Source organism: Pelodiscus sinensis, chromosome 13 (genome assembly GCF_052426305.1).
Source record: "Pelodiscus sinensis isolate ZL-2025 chromosome 13, ASM5242630v1, whole genome shotgun sequence".
Lineage (NCBI taxonomy): Eukaryota > Metazoa > Chordata > Testudines > Trionychidae > Pelodiscus > Pelodiscus sinensis.
Window position 1 is genome coordinate 17,420,066 of NC_143064.1, and position 19,538 is coordinate 17,439,603.

A 19,538-nucleotide genomic window follows, 5' to 3' on the forward strand; every position below is an offset into this window, starting at 1 on the left:
CGCAAAAGTGCCTGCATTGCTCTAAATTGACAGCGAGGGCACGCCGCGACAGAGCCAAAAGACTGACGACTCTCCTATATGAGAAGTCGCTTTGTCCCTCCTCAGAGGACTCGCCTTCCTTCCCTAGACCGCTTCAGCCAACTAAGGGTATGGAAAAAGACCAACACCCTACCCACTCTTATTCTGCGGGGTCGAAAAAACCGGACTCTCTCCGGCTCCAACTATATCCTCGGCACCCTCAGTCACTGATGACACGCCAGGAACCTCTGGTGCGCCGCGATCTAAGACGCAGGCACCGCACGAGAGCTCATTCTGAGCCAAAACAAAAATCAGCGGCACTGACCGCTACGGCACCTAAGCCGTCCTCGGCACCGACGGCACCGTCTAGAGAGCGCTTGGCACCGAAGCAACACCAAACGGCACCGGGCTCGGCACCGAAAAAGGCCCGTACCGATAATCCACCTCCTAGCACTTCGGTGCCGGGATGCACGTCAGCACTCACATCTTCTCCAATAACGACGCCGTTACCACCGAGACCACACCGCTCGGCACCGTCCCAAAGCTGGAGCCGGTACCAATCCCCGGTGCGGAGCCACACCTCTTCGGCACCGCCATCACCAGGTTTCTCTATCCACTCAGTGAGATCGCACTGCTCTTCGGCCGCTTCTCGTTCAGCTAGTGACATCGGCACCGAACCCAGAAGCAGGTTCTCGTGGCAACATTCTAGCCCGGCTCACAGACATCCATCTTGGCAAATGCCTGCGGTTCAATATGCATACCCTCCCCCTCCGCATCCATGGTATCCACACCAGTATGCCTACCCACCCCCGCCATATCCCACCCAATGGCAACCGTGGGACTCACATCCAAAGAGGACTCACCATCGACTCTCTTCTACTACTTCCAGGCCACCTCCTGCCTCACCTCCTGCCACCACATCGGCAACAGAGCCAAATTCTCCAGCTCCTTCAGGCGGTCATGACTCCCTCTCTGAGGGCGAGACCAGATCTCCGCTACACAACTCCTCCTCCTCCCCAGACGAAGCGGTCATCACCAAGGCCCCACCGTCGGGAGATGATATAAAAAAGTTTCAAGAGTTGTTTAAAAGAGTTGCTGTAGCCCAGGGAAAAGATCTTCAAGAGGTACAGGTCAAACAATATCGACTCCTTCGCACGCTTCAACCCCCAACTGCGTCCAAAATTGCCATCCCTATGGATGAGGCCATTATGGACTCGGCTGACAATATTTGGCAGACCCCAGCATCTGTCACTCCAACAAATAAGAGAGCAGACCGCAAATACTTCATCGCTCCAAAGGATATGGACTTTCTTTTCACCCACCCACCCCCTAACGCCCTAGGGGATTCTATACGTCACAAGTGTAAACAACCTAACCTAAGAACAACCCCACAGGACAGAGACCACAAAAAGGTTGACATTATGGGCCGAAAGGTTTATTCTTTGTCTACATTGCTCCTTAGGGTGTCCAATTACACTGCTATGCTTGCAGACTATGATCATGCCAATTACTCAAAGCTCCAGGACCTCCTCCTACACCTCCCAGAGCATCAACGGCCAACCCTGCTTAGTATTATGCAGGAAGGCCTCACCATTTCCCGCACAGCTTTGCAGTCCGCTATGGACGTGGCAGATGCCGCGGCTCGAATCACGGCCTCGGCGATAGTGCTCCGCCGAATGTCATGACTACAAGCCTCCGGCGTACCTAGGGACCTCCAACAAAAGGTTGAAGATCTACCCTTCAATCGGACCAACCTATTCGCAGCTAAGCCCGATGAGGTGTTGCATTCTATGAAGGACTCCCGTACAACCCCGAGGACCCTAGGAATGTATACTCCTCCATTTAGGAGAACCAGATACCAGCCTTACCAACGACCAAGAGAACCGTTCCGCCAACAACCCAAATATGATTTCCGCAAACAGAGATTCCAACGTCGTAGAGCACAACAACAACAACAACAACATGCCACACCCCATCCCCCATCCGGCAAGCAGCAGGTTTGAAGGCCTGGTTGAGAGCCAGGAAGCCAATCTGCCGACCCTCCCAACTGCTAGCCTTCAGTTCCACCACCCCCTCTGAGCGTTTTTCCACCAATGGTCCCTCATTACCTCGGACAAGTGGGTTTTGAACTTAGTCCAATCTGGCTACGTCATCCCCTTTATCTCTACCCCGCCCAACCACCCTCCTAATCCATCCCTTTTCAGGGACCCCTCTCACGAAGCCATACTCCTGCAAGAGGTTTCACACCTCATTCAACTGGGCACAGTAGAACACGTACCAATACAATTCCGAGGCCGGGGATTCTACTCAACGTACTTCCTAACCCAGAAGAAGACAGGAGGTTGGCGCCCCATCTTAGACCTCAGGCGCCTCAACAAATACATTGCATATCACCGTTTCAAGATGGTTACCCTCTCAACTATCATTCCTGCACTCGACCAACACGATTGGCTTTCGGCTCTCGACCTTCAGGACGCATATTTCCATATTAAAATTCATCCTGCTCACAGACGCTTCCTCCGATTTACAGTGGGTACCCAACACTACCAATACAGGGTGCTCCCGTTTGGTCTCTCCACAGCCCCCAGGGTATTTTCCAAAACCCTATCGGTAGTAATGGCCTTTCTGCGACGCCAAGGCATCATAATATTCCCATACCTGGACGATTGCCTCATAAAAGCTGCATCTTTCGACGAAACGAAGGCCATGACAGATACCACAGTAGCCCTTTTACTCCGTCTTGGGTTTCACGTAAATTATGCAAAATCCACTCTACGCCCAACACAGAGACTGGAGTTCATAGGCGCCCTCCTCGATACAATCACAGCAAGGGCCACTCTTCCTGAACACAGGTTTGCGATAATCTGCGACCTTGTCCCAGCAACACAAGCGGTACCTACGGTCACGGTCCGCCACTGCTTCAAAATCCTCGGACACATGGCCTCTACGACTTACGTTGTCAGTTTGGCCAGACTCCACATGAGACCTCTTCAGTCCTGGCTCGCTACGGTGTACAGGCCCTTCAGGGACCAAATCTCCAAATACGTCGCTATCCCACCACGCATTATCAATTCCCTGCTCTGGTGGACAATTCCTCAAAATATGCTACACGGCGTTCCCTTTCAACGTCCAACTTCCACTCTCACGCTTATAACAGACGCCTCACTCATGGGATAGGGAGCCCATTTGGGAAGTATCACAGCCCAAAGCAAATGGTCTTTTTTGGAGTAAACACTCCACATCAACCTCCTCGAACTACGGGCAGTCAGATATGCATGACAATACCACCTGCATGTACTACATCAACCGGCAGGGTGGCGCCTGTTCCCCTTCCCTATGCTCAGAAGCCACCAAATTCTGGACCTGGTGCCTCTCACACGGGGTCACCCCTTCCGCTGTGTATCTTCCTGGAATACTCAACGTCACAGCAGATGCCCTAAGTCGCATGTTCATGGACCAGCACGAGTGGGAGATCGACAGATACGCCCTCACTCCGATCTTTCGTCAGTGGGGCCAACCGGAAGTGGACCTCTTCGCCACGAAGAGCAATCGAAAGTGCCACCTCTGCTGCTCCAGGGGAGAAGTTCCCTCGGAGATGCCTTTTCCATCACATGGGACGCCTCCCTCCTGTACACCTTTCCCCCTCTCCCACTCCTACACAGAGTCATGGACAAGATCAGATCGAACCAGGCACGGGTTATTCTAGTGGCACCTGCGTGGCCCAGACGAACATGATGATGGTAACGGACCCGTATCCCTTCCCTCCACATCACGACCTCCTCTCACAAAACCACGGTCTAACCCTTCACCCGGACATCCCCAAGCTGAAGCTCCATGCTTGGCTCCTTCATGGCTCCAAGATGCTGAAACTGCCTGTTCAGAATAAGTGAGACACATACTAATTAATAGTAGGAGACGTTCCACCAGGAAAACCTACCGATACAAGTGGACGCGTTTCTCCCAATGGTACGCTCAAACCCATGCAAGCCCACCACATCTTGCTCCGGTACATACCTTATTGGACTACTTACTCTCTCTGAAACACTCCGGCCTAGCACTCAGTGCTATCAAGGTCCCTGCTGCAGCCATAGCGGCCTTTCACCGTTCTCAACAAGGCACTTCCTTTCTCGCTGACCCACTGATCAAACGTTTCTTCAAAGGCCTGCAGAACACCTTCCCTCCGGTCTGGCCACCAGTCCCCATTTGGGACCTGAACCATGTCCTTAAGAGCCTCACAAAATCCCCGTTTGAACCAATAGCGACCTGCTCTTTGTCTCACTTGTCCATGAAAGTGGCTTTTCTCGTCGCCATTACCTCCAGTAGGAGGGTGAGTGAGCTTGCAGCCTTAATGGCTGACCCTCCATACACCGTATTTTTACAGGACAGGGTGATACTCCTACCCCACCCTAAGTTCCTACCTAAAGTACCCTCCCCCTTCCATGTGAATGAACCCATACACTTACCTGCCTTCTTTCCAAAACCACACACGGAGCCGATCCAGACCGTGAGGCACACTCTCGACGTCCGACGAGCATTGGCATTTTACATACATCGCACGAGACCCTGGCGAGCCTCGCCTAGACTTTTCATCTCCTATCCTGAAAGATCTAAGGGACAAGCAGTCTCATCTCAGAGAATCTCTAAATGGATTACATCCTGCATTAAAACCTCTTATACCCTATATAACAAAGACTTACCTGGACCTATCACAGCTCATTCCACTAGAGCGGTAGCTTCCATGATGGCTTTTCTTCGTAATGTTCCATTGCAGGACATTTGCAACGCTGCTACCTGGTCATCTGACCACTCGTTTGCGCAACACTATGCTCTCTCCACCTCGATAGCATCTTCTATGGCGGTTGGACAAGCAGTGCTATCCACAGTTACTACCACACGTCTCCAAACCCACCTCCGCGAGCCGACAACTGCTGTGTAGTCACCCAGAATGGAGCACCTACGGGGACCACTCGAAGGAGAAAAAAGAGTTACTCACCTTGTGCAGTAACGGTTGTTCTTCGAGTTGTGTCCCCGTGGGTGCTCCACTACCCTTCCTCCTTCCCCTGCTTGGAGCCTGATACTCTGGCGGGTAGAGAAGGAACTGAGGAACCGCGCGCGTGCAGGTGCCCCTTCAGTCCCAACGACACTAGAGGGCGCTACGGCGCCTGCCCGCTGCGGCAGAAACAGCTAGAAAAAGTCTCCAGTCGCTGGCGCGAGGACGCACCAGCATCCAGAGTGGAGCACCCACGGGGACACATCTCGAAGAACAACCGTTACTGCACAAGGTGAGTAACTTTTTCTTATTTTTAAAAAGATGAAATGGAAGTAAAGTTAAATGGCCTGACCAAGGCTATACAGGAAGTTTTAGCATTAGATCCCAAATCCCCGAGTTTGTAGCATTAGCTGGAAGATCTTTCATCTTTATGGTCTCTATAACCAGCTTCCCCTCAAGAAATAGCCTAGTTAACTGCAAGCACAAAAAATAAATACTGGACACTTAGGCATCTCTAAAAATAACCCAATTCTGCCATGTGACTCCGGTGAATTGAAACCCCAATACTATAAGAATTTATTAAAACTACAGAGAACCAGCTGTGAAAATTAAAGTGGGTTTGAGATAATTTGATATGTTGCTACTTAATTTGGGTTTATTATTAGCATTTCAGAGTATTTTTAGTATGTTGTTGATATTTGTCCATAACTGATAAGGTCTCTCCCTTGTTTATGGAACTAACTTGATTTAATTTGGCTTTTTAAATATTAAAGGAGTTTTCTTCTACAGAAAAAATTAAACATTTATATATCTCATCTTCTTGGGCAAATTAGATTGCCAGAATAGCCTTTCCCCAGGTAAGCATAGTGGTGGACATGTATTGCATAATGGTCAGCCATTTTATTTAAGAAATTTTAATTATCTCCTCCTCAACCTTCACTGAAATTATCCAACAGCCAGAGGAGCAACCAGCTCTTTAAAATTAATTTGGTTGTGAAGTGTTCCCCAGTGACTAATAGTAATTAACTGCCTAGGTGCCACATGGTGGGGTGTGATATGTTTTATTTGACTTGTCAGGGAGCTCTTGGGGAGACAGAAGCAGGGGGCAGAGAAAAGTTTGGAAATATGATAGAAATCAGGGAAATAATTTCTGTAAGGTTTTCTATCCAATTCTCTTGTTTTGGTTTAGAGTTGAGCCTGATCGTGTTCCTAAGGGGTTCTTTGGTTAAGTGGGAAAAGAATGGTTATAAGTTTGAGGTACTTCATATGTTACTACTGACCAATGGTCCATCTAGTCCAGTATCTGCTGTGTGATAGTGGCCTCTGCTGGATTCTGTGGAGAAACTTGAATCACCTTCTGAATACACCTGCCTGTTTGTGGTTATGACTTATTCTAGCTAATGTTTTGTATCTTCTTGTAACACCACTTTTCCTAATAGATATGAATTATTCCAAAATGTGTTGATATCTTTATACTAGTTCATATGACACATTTTTTTACTGCAACTTTTACAACCAAATATTTATGTAATAGGGTGAAGAACCTGATGAAGATGATGCTTATCAAGTCTTGTCTACATTAAAAAGAATCACTGCTTTCCACAAGTAAGTGGAATCTGTCTGAATATTTTGATTTTCATATTTGCAATATATTATTGTTTCTTATTCTATTAAATTGATTGTTTTAAACTTTGCGTGGAATTCATTTTTGTTCGATTTAAATACAAAAACATTTATACAGACATATACTTGACATGATTTAAATTGAACACTTAAAAGCATAGGATAGTTATTAAATACCAAAATCTAGAATTAGTGCAGTGAATTATAGCCATTTCATGTTACAACACTGCTTCATTTTTGCTTTCTCCAGTGCTCATGACCTCTCAAGGTGGGATTTGTTTGGTTGCAACTACAAATTATTGAAAACTGGTATTGAAAATGGAGACATGCCAGAACAGGTATTTAAAATATACATAGATAAGTATAACAGTGAATATACCTTTTTAATATTTGTATTGGGATTGTTTTCATCTAACTCTTGTGTTTCTTAATCACAGATTGTTATTCATGCACTGCAGTGTACTCATTATGTAATCCTTTGGCAGTTAGCAAAGGTTGCTGAAAGCAGTTCTACAAAGGTATGTCATGCTTTAGCGTTAAGACGAATGGAATGTATAATCTTTATAAAATTGAGATAGTCTGTTAATTTCCTGTTGTAATCTTTAGCACCTCTAGGCTCACTCCCATCTATCCTCAATTGAAACAGTTTTAAATTAAGATGGAAAAATGAATGAATTCACACAACGCTGGAAATTCCGTCCCCTTCACTTTTGCATTCCTATTTAAACCATATCATTGTGTGTGTTTAAATAATTTTAAGATAATGGTAGCAAAGCTTTTCAGATGAAAATTAGCCAGTATGTCACTGTGATATATATCAGAATAAAAATCTTAATACAGAGTATAGAACCAAATGTAAAAAATATAGTATAGCCAAGGCTCTTTGTGCCCTTCAGGAATTGGATGTAAATTCTGAACAAGCCCTGAAGTATCTGTGATAATTCATTTAAATGAAAAGGTTTTTAGGTATTATTTTTAATAAAACAATCTGGGCAGTATCCTGCAATTTGTTTCTGCATTGGTTCAGCCTGTACTATTTTAATGTTTTTTTGCATTCAACAGATTTTTTTTTTTAGTGATAACTTTAATGATGGAGTTATGCATCATCTAGAGAGAGCTGAAGATTTTGGTAACTGTATAGGTAAACCTTGAAACTCCTGGCATCTGAGAACACATGGGATATGGCATCTGAGAACAGTCTGGGATGCAGATAGCTAGATGCTTCAACTAAAATGACCCTTTGTGAAATAGAAAATAATATTGATTCTTGTTTATCATCATTAGCTTCCAGACTGAACAACCATTTTAGATTAACTTGTCAATTTACACCCTTGAGCTGCAGCTTTGAGAATTTGCAGATTCAGGAAGACAATACTGAATCACTTTGTATTCAATTCAGATTTAAAAAAACATATATAAATAAGCTCTAGTTTAAAAAAAGTAGAGGAGTTACAGATATTACGCTTCTGCTGGAACATGCCAGTTTTTGTTACTTACATTTTCTGTGTTTTTGTTTTTGTTTGTACAATAATGTTTTCCTGCCTGAAAGAGCTGCTTAGGCAAGCAAAGCTGACTTGGAGTATACACAGGGCGCACAAACTGTGCCTGTAAACTGTGAAACTAGCTGCGAAATGAACATAATAGAGAAATGAAGACGTTTTCTCTGATTCTTTTCCCTATTATTGTTACAAGTAATACTTATTATAACTGGATAAAATTTTCTCATAGAGATGTAATGTGACTCCGTTCCTTAAAGATTTATTTGGAACCATATTGGAGCACATTTTTGGGACAAATTTCAGGGTCGCAGGATCATGCAACATTGGAACCCACATGATCCTGTTTGAAAATCCTAGGAAAACTGTTGTGAAAACTCAGTGTCATTTGGGTAGTAGGGAGGAGTGAGTGAGGTATCTAGCTTTGCAAAGGAAGCATGTGGTAATTCCACATCTAAGACAACTTGTGAGAAGCCAGAATGGATGGCTTCTTTTCTTTTTGGTTTTGAGGCTAGAAACAAATTTTCATAATTTGAGAAGAGGTTGTTCTCTAGCTACCCCTACCCATGTTGCAGTGAAAAGTGCACTGCAACTTTCTGCAAAGCACACTGGAATTCTCATCAAGTCTGGCAATAGGAACATAACTACATTTTGTAACCCCAAGTTTAGATAGTGACATTGTATTTTCTGTCACTGTAATAAGAGTTTTAGACACTTGAAACGTAAAATAACAAAATTAAAACTCATTTTTGTTGTACTTATAATTAATTGATGTTAGTGGGTTTGATGTAAATCATTGTCTAATAATTAAAATAGTAGGAAAGAAACAAAATTCCCAGCATATTAATCCTACTTGAATAACTCTAACTCACTCCCTAAACACTTTTTCAAATCATCTACTAAATTACTTTCATTTTTAATGGTGGATCACAACACATTTTGTAAAGCATTCATTGCAAAATTATATTTTCTGTATTATTTTCACTTGCTCTTAATTACTGAGAGTATTTTTTATATAAAGAACATTTTTTGTTTCTGCTTTTTATTCTCTGTCATCCCAGTTCTTCAGTGTTCCATAGTGGTATTACTGAATCAATAATACACAGTCTAAAGATTTATATAACAGATTGGAACTACATCAAAATAATCTCTTGGCTAAACACTACACTTTATAAAAGTTAGTAAATGATTAACAGAACACAAGCTATAATGAAAAACTTGTTTGGATAATCAAACTTTTACCTGTTAAAAGTCAAGAAATTGCAAAGTGTTACTACTTTACCTAGTGGTTATTCTCCTTTTCAAATGCATAAAATTGTTCAAATTAGGGAATTGACTTAGAATTTCCTGAGTTTTGTCCCCTGTAGTTTTTGAAGAAAAAAAAAATCCCAGAACAAAAACAAAATTAATGATTTCTTAGTGTTTTGATTCTTTGTGGTGTCATAAAGAATATGACAAAGCAAAGTCCTAAAAGACTAGCTTCTGGTGTGTGGGGGTGCTGGGAGTAAAGGGGATTCATTAATGAGGAGTCAGGTACCCTGGTTTTGATGCTTTATAAATAAAACAAAATGGAATTGTTTGAATTGTGGTTTAGCAAAAAGTTTAGTGTCTGATAATTAGGTATGTCACAAGGATGATTGAAGAAGTAGAGTTAAATACTGAATAATAGGATTTAGGAATGGAAACAGTGACGGTTCACTAAAGATGTGTTAGGATCTCATTAAGAGTAATGAGGGCCAAGGGTCAGACCAGTGGGAGTAGCAGAGGCATTGGCAGTTGGGTTCCATACCAAGGGAAGGAGTCCATGTCAGGATTCATGCTCCAAGTTGGGGCACAAAGCTAGGGAGCTAGGGAGTAAGGAGCAGGGATGGCAGTTAGAGGAGATCTGTGGTATTGCCTGGACAGTTCCTGTAATAGGATTTATATAGGGCAGTGAGCCAAACAGGAGCCATGAGGCTGCTTTCTTAGATACCTTTAAGGCAGAACGTCTCATGGTCTGTGGCCACATTGGATTATGGAAAGTGGAAGCAATCACATTTTTGAAAATTTAAAATGTCCATAACTTGGTTTAAAAGTTGTCTGTTCTATTGTATTTAGCTGCTTCACTGCTACCAACTGATTTCAGTTGATTACAGTTGACTGTCAGTTGAACATCAGTTCAACATGAGGACAAAGTTTGCAGCAGAGAGCCAGAAAGTGGATGTGGTACATCAGGCTTAATTAATGATGTTGTGTTGTTACAAAACTAGCTGAGTACTGACATTGCGAATAAACTGAAGTGGAAATCAGGATGAGGTTCATCTTTGGTGGTGATGCAATGCATGCTATTAAACTGGCAAATTACATTACTAATCTCTAGAAAATAAATGTGTGATCCATTTCAACACTTTCAAGATGGGAATAAATAAATTTGTTGAAAGAGAGGACGTAATTTAAAATGTCTTGCTCATGTGTTATAGTTCCATTGACTTCATATAATACAGTTCTGTGTTGGATAGAATGGTTATATGTTTCATGTCTACTGTGTACTTGTCTGTCTGTGCATGCTTCTGTCTGTCCATCCATCTGTCCAAGAGCTTCTCCTAAATGGCAAGAGCTAGGACCACCAAATTTGGTATACAGCTTCCTCCTATCTTAACTTAAAGCAAGGTAAGGGTATGGTGGTGCCAGGAAAATGTGATTGCTTCTCAGCAAAGCACTCCCTTTACGTTTTATAACAGGGATGTTTGTATGTATAATGACCACAGGGAGGCAGCAAGGGGCCAGAGATGGGGACCAGGACAGCTATAACCCTATTAGGGCAGCACTGGAGAAAGGGACAGAAATCTACTATATATCTGATAATTAGTTTATCGATGTGTCTGTCTCTGTGTGCCTGAAATGGGGTTGCTTCTCACAAAAACATACAGAAAAGAGACAGAATCGCCAAGCAGGTGAAAGGGATTGTCTGGAGACATAGGTTTCTTTCCTCCACTCTCCAATCTGGGACTGCTATAGCCCTGAGCCTCCCTCCCCGGGTACCTTTTAGGAAATGGAGGAGGGACTGAAGCTCCTGCCCACCTAATTTGTAAGGGAATGTTGCTGATTGTTCCACTTTGTCAGGGAGTGAGGGGAAGGTGCACAGTTTGTTACATTCCTCACTCTGGCAGGGGAGAACAACAGGGTGACAAACCTGGACCTACCCCCGCTGGGGGAAATGCACTCCTCTCTTGGCTGTGCCAGCTAGAGCTAGAGCTGCAGCTGCCATGGAGAGGTGCTTTTCTCCTGGCTCCAAGCTGCTGTGGTGACAGTGCTGGGATAGTCCTCACTCTCTGGGGCAGGTTGCATACTGAACCCATCGTCCCTAGCTCCACCCCAGAGCAATTATTTAAATGAAGCATGTATATTTTCAGTTTCTTTTCCAAAACACAAAAATTTAGTGAAGGACCCAAGCAATGTCAGGTAAATCTTCTAGTATTTTATAAAAATACTTTAAACAATAGTAAGGTTGCAAAGACAAGCATGTAAAAAGATCAGGCATATTTCTTGGGCTCAAGAACAAGTTAAACTTCGGCTGGCACCAGTAATGAGTTTTCTTGTAGGCTACCCTTTGGAAGAGGATAGGTAAAACTGAATCTGTGGGGTTTTACATATCGTTCTGTTATAGGGAGTCACGTGTGAAGTGCCTAAAGTCTACTAGAGGTCAGTCCTGTTTAGGCTCCGTTATCCAGGTTTTGAACATCAGTGACGTCACCAGTCTTCCTTGCCACTTGGGTTAATGGAGTAACTTCTTTAGATTGCAGCAGTAGTAGTCTATACTGTGTCTATAGTGGAAGTCTACTAAGTTTACAAAGGACATGCATCTGGCAGATGCTTTTTCAAAGCCAGCGTAGTTGAGTGGATGAGATTTAAGTCTGCCATGTTAAAGACCTGAGTTTTTTTCCCCAGTTCTATCAGAAGTGGTTTGTTTTTTTAACAAACTCTCAATTATTTTTTTCTCTGAAATAATGTTGCTGCTTGCCTCTCTTCTAGGCTAAGGATGTTTATCCTTATTGATAATTCTGTACACTTCATAACCTTAATGATTGACTACCTGTGATCTTGAGGTGAGACTAGAAGTTGTGGTCTCTAGCTCATAGCCCAATTAACTTTGCTGTACCATAAAGGATAATAGAGGATTTATTTTACCTGTGTCCTGTCAGAAGATCCAGTTTTATGGAGGTTTTTTTCTTCTCCCTTGATGACTAAAGAGCTATTAACTGGACACTTCACCTTGAATGGTCCCATACAATGTCTGTAAACTGCTGTTATACTTTGTATCTAACTATGCCATTCTGAGTACATTTCCTTGACCTGAAGATCTTTATGTAAGCTTATCTTTCCCCAGCATGATGATGAACAAGATTAATTCAGTTTTAGCTATGTTTACCTAATTTTCTTGGAGTGCTTTCACCATCAGAAGTCTCTGAACCCGAACACACTTCCCTCACAGATTGTTTTACTTAAAGACAGGAAAAGCAGCAGTGAATTTTTGCTTGCATTTTTCAAATACTGTCTGAGGGAAGGGAGCAGAGATCTCCCGTTCATCCACTCATAGGTGCTCTTTAATCCAAGAAATAGGAAAGAAATAATAGCTTCTAGCTTCAAACCTGAAAGCGTTTCTCAGCTCCTTGAACATATCTTAAACTCAGTCTTCTAAGAATGTTTCCTCCAGTATATCGGGGGATGAGATATTCAGTCTTCTACAACATTCCTCTCTCAAGTTCATATGGGTTGGAATTTTCAAAAGCACCTGAGAGTAAAACACTTAGCTGCTATTTGAAACTATAGAATATTTATTTTTCAATATAAAGTTAACATGTGTAAAACTGTATTTAATTTCTATTTAAAATGTTTTATTTTTAAAGGAAGACCTTCTACGTTTAAAGAAACAGATGAGGGTATTCTGTCAAATCTGTCAGCACTACCTGACCAACGTAAACACTGCTGTTAAAGAGCAGGTTAGTGACTATTCTGAGCCTTACTTTTTTATAACAGTGATTTGATGCTCTTAAAAGCGTTTAAACAATCTAAATGAGAAATAATTCTTTTTTCCATTGCCTATATGGGTATGTGCTGCTTTCTGGATGCTCAAGCCAGTGAATTCTACTTAATTTCCCCCTGGACTATATCAAAGAAGGATATTTGCCCAACTATTGCTCATTTCCATCAGACAATCAGAGGCAGCAATATGAATTTTCAGGAAATAGTTCTACTTTGTAGTAATAATATAGTTTTGATTATATTTAGGAATAATAGTTCTTAAAGTGCTTGTTTGCTTGTTCATATTGATTTCAGTCAGGTGTGCAAGCGTGCACATACGCAGTGTCCAGATTTTTCCAAATCAGCATCCAAAGGGTTAGTCTGGGCACCCACTGTAGTTGTGCCTTAATTTGCACCCAATATAGAGTCCTACCGATTCACCAGCTCTCACTTCCTTCTTACCAACAGTGGTGGTAGGCTAGAACTTCCCATAGCCCATGCTCTTGCAAGCACATTGTACCTATATTCAGCTATATTTTGTCTTAGAGTTCTTCTTATATAGTTTGTGTTCGTTTTTTGAAAGATCTTTCCATTTTTTGTTCTGATTCCCTGAAACTATGGTATACTGCAGTCCCTGGGGTACAAAAACTGCATGGTCTCTGCAAAGCACATGCTAAAAACCAATCCTCACTCCTCCTGTTTAAGGTGCTTTGGGGAGAGTCACCAAAGGTAGCATTGTCAGATTTGCCATGAGTTCCATCCTAGAACACTGAGAGAGAACAGCAGCTCCAAGTACTTTTTAAGGAGGCTGCTATATGCCCCCATTGAGACCTGAGCTCAGGAGACCCAGCACTGAGCACCTCCTTGTTGGCTTGAAGTGCCCACGCATGATACTCCATTTTGGTGCAAAAAAAGAGATTCCTTTGGGCACTGACACAGAGCTTCTTGTGGCTCAGCTGTGAGAGTAGACACTGATCTCACTCAGTGGTGCCTCAGGAGGAAAAAAAACCCAATAGGGCCAGGCCTCAACTATGTTTAAGGAAGTGAGATCCAAGTTGATCCACTTCAATAGATCCCTGGATAGTCCCGTATTGACTCCTGCCCAAGAGAGGGCAGTTCAGTTCAGAGCCACACCGTCACTGGTCCCAATAGACCAGCAACTGCCACTTCCCTCAACATTAAAAACCTTTGAAACTGCTAAGGACCTGCTGCATCTTATGACACCTTTCTTCCCTCTGAGGAGGGAGGATTCTCTGGCACCTCCATCATTCCACAAGATGCAATCAAATGGAAAATCAGCAATGATATCCAGGCATTCCCTTTCTCCAAGAACTGTAGCACACCTTCACTCAGGCAGAGAGCCCAGCCTCTGTGGTGCCCAGGTATTCAGCACTTCTGTGATCTTCTAATTCAAAGAGCTTGGAATCTAAGTCACTCATCCACTGTCTCAAGAAGAATATGAGTTGCTGGTCGGGGTTGAGACAGAACAAAAGACACCATGGCTTCCATAGTGGCCTTTCTGGACTCCCTTGACATTTCACCAAAACCAGGAAGGTTTCCAGGGACACTTTTCAGTACCATCTTCAGTAGCCTCAGCCACATTTGTTCCACTGTTGACTATACACCACACTTAGGCACCTATTCTCCCGCTGATGCCATCAGCGGCTGTGCCAGCACCAGCAGCAATTTCCATGTTGATATCTCCTTCAACATGGATATCAACCACAGCACTGGCAACTTTACCACCTTGTGAGTGATGGAGGCCACTGACAATGGCACAGGTGTCATCTCTGCTTCCACCTCCTCAGGCAGCAAGCTTGACACTGGTCCCTCCCATGGGCCAAATGGAATACCCCATCAATGAGGCATGAGAGTGGTTCCACAAACAGCAGATGTTACTACCTTCTTACTAAGAAGAATGGAAGCATGAAAATGCCACACTTTGTCCCAGAAGGTTGTCATCTCTCCTCATCTTCACCATACAATTCTGTGACTCTCTTGACAAACACAAAAGAAAGTGACTTCCTGTTCGCAGTTCTGGTTCCCAGTATAACGTCCCTGGCAGCTGAGTTTGGATGAAGTCGCAGGGGAAAAGCAACAGGACAGAGAGTGGAAGAGATTGGACAGAGATTGTATTGACCCCATTGTGCTAGCTTCTGTATAAGCACTGAACAGAATAACAGTCCCTGTCTTGAAGAACAGATGACTTTTTCTCCTGTTGTTTGACTCTTTACACAAGTGGAGAAAGTAATCAAGGCATGCTTCTTTTTGTGACTGTTAAGGGAAAACAATGAAATTGTGTTTAGAAATAGTAGTATCAAATAGACAATAAACAAATCAAAGGACACAGAAAAAATGGTTTACATATAATGAGAGCTGAGGATGTGAATGGTTAACTGGTTACCCGTTAAGCATCACCCTTAACGGGTGAGTACCTGGGAGCAATCCCTGGTGACAGCCCATAGGGGGAGGCACAGCAGGAGTGGGAGCTAGCCACTCCGCATGGGGCGGAGGGAGAGGGAGGAGAGGAGAGCTGAGAGCAAAAGTTGACCCTTCTACGCTTGGGGCTGCCAGCTTCTGCTGTTGGCAGTCCCAAGTACAAGGGTGGCAGCCCCAAGCATGGAGGGAGGGAGCAGAAGCTCTCCTCTCCCCCCTCCCACTTAATCAGTTAACTGGTTAAACCTAAGTGTTAACTAGTTAACAGGGATTTTACATCCCTAGTGAGAGCCCTGTCAAATTCTCTTTATTTATAATTTTCCAATTTTTGGAAGGGGGGGTGGGTGATTTTTGTGTTTTGGTTTTTTTATCCCCCTTGGTGGTAAAAAGGGTGTTGGAGACCTGTTTCTGAGGAGCAGGAGGCAATTAGGTCCTGCCACAATTATATGTAGTCTGTAGAAAGTGGAGAAGGTCATTGTGACAGAGGGGTAGTTGGGCCAAACCTGAGCAGCACTGTGAATTTTTCAGCCAGGTTGCAGTGTCTGGTGCAGGAAGCCACCGCTAAGGGGCAAGTGTGTTCTGTTTTATTTAATTTGTTTCTTTTTTTTTCCATTTTATTTTGTGTTTTGCATTTTCAATAATGTGGGGGCTGTATGTTGAACATTGTTAATTGTTGTGTGAAATCTTCTGACTTTTTTGCTACGTTGGTTTTATTTTTGAGAGGAGGGCCAATATTTCTTTAAGGTATTTAATTAATATTTAATTAATATTTCTTTAGGATCATGCACTCAATGTAAAATATTTTCTGTCTTGGGAATATAAGGAGTTTTTTTGTTTAACTTCTAATTTATTTAAAATACTTATTTCTGATAAAGAGCAAAGTTGAAAAAATTCAATAGAGGAAATCTTTTTTTTTTTTATAGGCTTTCACTATTCTGTGTGATGTCTTGATGATCTTCAGCCATCAGATTATGTCAGGAGGGCGTGACATGTTAGAGCCACTTGTTTATACTCCTGATTCTTCATTACAGTCTGAACTGCTCAGCTTTATTTTAGATCATGTCTTCATTGACCAGGATGATGACAGCAATAGCGCAGGTATCTCTCTCTCTCTCTCTCTCTCTGTGTAAAATACGTCAGATGTTTTCACTGTTCACTTACTGTTCTTGCTTGTGCTCTTGCATGTATTCGCTATCCAGTGTCCATGTTCTTACATGCTCTTGCCAGTTCTTGTAGGCATGCAAACACAAAAGTATATATGAACATTGAGGCAGCCATTTGAAATTAGTCGTGATTTTTGGATGTTGAAAGTAGTGCTGGGGGAGACAGAGTTGGATTGGTAGTCAGAAGATAGGTGAGAAATGATCAGTGGTAAATAATTTATCACTTGAGTGTGTTTCTTGTGTGTTACCTTACTTTAACTTACTAAATAAATTATGTGAACATCTTGTAATTTGTTTAGGAAGCCCTTTGGTTTTGATAACTTAAATTATCCTAGCCAGTTATCTTATAAGTGTGTGAAGAGTAACCAATGTTCTGAACAGAGAAATTGTTTAGGGTGACGCAAAAAATATTTTACTTTTTAATGTAAGGAAGGAAATATTTAGACATAATATTTGCTGAGGGAGTGGGGGAGGCTCAGACAGATTTATTAGACCAAACAGTAGTCTCCTATGGAAGTAGTAGAAGTTCTATCTTGTGGGATTTTAAAAATAGACTAGAAACATTAGAAAACATACTGTGGAGAACAATCAAGAATTGTCAAGCAATGCCATGAGTGTTCTTCCAACTCTTTCTTCTGTATATGTATTTTAAAAAAATCCTATAAAATAAATCTTTCTTTTTGTTCAAATAAAGGGCCTCTCTTTGCTGCTGTTGAACTCAGTAGTAAAATTCCCATTGATATTGGGATCCAGGGTTAGGCCAAAAAAACTTCCCCTAAAATACAAACACCGTAGAGTGAGCTACATTACTTTCTTAAAAGTCTGAAAGATTTACTGGTAAACACAAAAGAATCTAGAAACCAGAGTATTCTAGTTGCAAGATTACTCTATGACTTAGGTTAATTGTTATCCATGTGATTTTAGTTACCTGTGTTTTAAAACTACATTGTTAACCTTGGCATTGAACTTTACAGTTTGGATTGTGAGCTTGTATTTTTACTTTTCTTCGCTGCACTCAAAATAAATACTACTTAATATTTCACAAAGCAGATGATTAGTTTGTAAGGGTGTAAAGTGAAATGGGGACTTGAAAACAGCTTGAGATAATGAAGATGTGAGGCATTTCACATTTACATCTGGTTCAGATTGGTCCTAGTGTTACAGAGACTAAAAAATAGTTACAATCATGTGGTGTAGAAGTTATAAACTTCTGGTAGAGTTGGCATTGTTGTTGATAGTTTGTAAAAAGGCATAGGATTTTTGAGGGTCAGGTGTTTCCCCACTTAAAGGCATTTCTTCCCATCACAGTGTTGGTGTTTTGCATAAGATTTTATTAGACTGTTCCTATGTGAAGAATGAAAAACACTTTTTTATTGCTAAAGAGTAGAAAATAAATTGTAGTAATGAGGCTGCCTTCAGCAAACATTTTAAAAGTTTTAACTTAGCAAAATATTGTCATACAACACTGAAATTCACAATTTGTCACTGTAATCTGGCTCCTTTATTGTTAGTAATTACACCTTATGGTAAAGTGTAACACCTTCCGTTCAGTGGTCTCAATGTATTTTAGAAGACTTAAGCCTTGCAGTTTTCCTTGGATAGGTAGTATTCCCATTTTTCAGACAGGCAAGGTAATTTGTCTCAGAGTAATACAGCGAGTCAGTGGAAAAGCTGAGAATAGAATTCTTGAGCCTTAACTCCTTGTGGTTGGCTGTAACACTCCTTCATATAGAAATAGAAGGCTAAAATGTAAAGTGTTCAGCCGCTTAAGTAGCAAAATGAGCTGAATAAAAACAGAAAAAAATCAGTACTTTAATGCTTTGCATACCTTCCAGATGGACAGCAGGATGATGAAGCTAGCAAGATTGAAGCATTGCACAAAAGAAGAAATTTGCTTGCAGCTTTTTGTAAACTTATTGTATATACTGTGGTTGAAATGAATACTGCTGCAGATATTTTCAAGCAATATATGAAGGTAAATTTGAAGATTTTGTACACTAAAAAATATTAAAAATACTTCAGTATAAAAATTGTACTTGTAATTAAACCTTCTGGGTGACTGTTTCTTTGATTATGTTAAAGATATATTTAAGCCCAATATAGACGTGCAAGTGTTCCCTAAATAGTTTTCTATAAAGAGAGTTGCAAAGACAACTTATTATGCTAGAGTAACACATTCAGTTTTATTGTCTAAAAACATTTCCACAGCTCATATGTAACCCTTTCAGTAGATTTATTTTCCCATCCTGATGCATGATATTTTTAATTTCTTGTGTTTAGGAAATTTACAGTTTTTGTTTTTTTGTTTTTTTAAATCTTATGATAGATGAACTGAATGATGCCCAATTCCAAATGAAAAAGAAAATATATAAATTATTTTTGACACACAAGACCTGTTAGAATTTTGTAGGAGGGAAAAGTTACTGTGTCCAGAAGAAAGAGATTTCCAAGAAATAGAAATTTTGTTCCTCACACATAGATGACTGCTTTTGATCGATAAATAATACCCTCTGTTCCTGGGTTACAGAGCCATACCTGGTAATCCTGAACCTTCTGTCTTTGTACATAAAACTTCTTTGCTCAATAGCTGTACAAAAAGAAAAATTAACTATGCCATGATAACCACCTCCCCCTCTGAGCTTGTGGCTGTACTGTAGCCATACACTTGTAGCATTGCTAGTGCTGATGCTCTAGGCCAGTGTTTCTCAACCAGTGGCACAAGTATCCTTATAGGTACTCGAGAATTTGTGGGGGAGGTGTATGTCAACACAACTGAAATTTGGAGAAGACTTAAATTTTTGTTTGTTTTAC

The 19,538-nt window shown here is 41.7% G+C and overlaps 1 protein-coding gene across 4 annotated transcripts in view; it reads left to right on the forward strand.

The window, feature by feature from the left end:
• STAG2 (STAG2 cohesin complex component) overlaps window positions 1–19,538 on the forward strand; it is a 223,825-nt gene that overhangs the window by 169,989 nt on the left and 34,298 nt on the right. For all 4 annotated transcript variants that reach the window (XM_075940974.2, XM_075940976.2, XM_006115390.5 and 1 more), the window contains exons 20-25: window positions 6,543–6,613; window positions 6,882–6,969; window positions 7,069–7,149; window positions 13,014–13,106; window positions 16,488–16,662; window positions 18,563–18,702. In XM_075940974.2, the coding sequence (XP_075797089.1) occupies window positions 6,543–6,613; window positions 6,882–6,969; window positions 7,069–7,149; window positions 13,014–13,106; window positions 16,488–16,662; window positions 18,563–18,702 (648 nt within the window). The remainder of the gene's footprint in view (window positions 1–6,542; window positions 6,614–6,881; window positions 6,970–7,068; window positions 7,150–13,013; window positions 13,107–16,487; window positions 16,663–18,562; window positions 18,703–19,538) is intronic.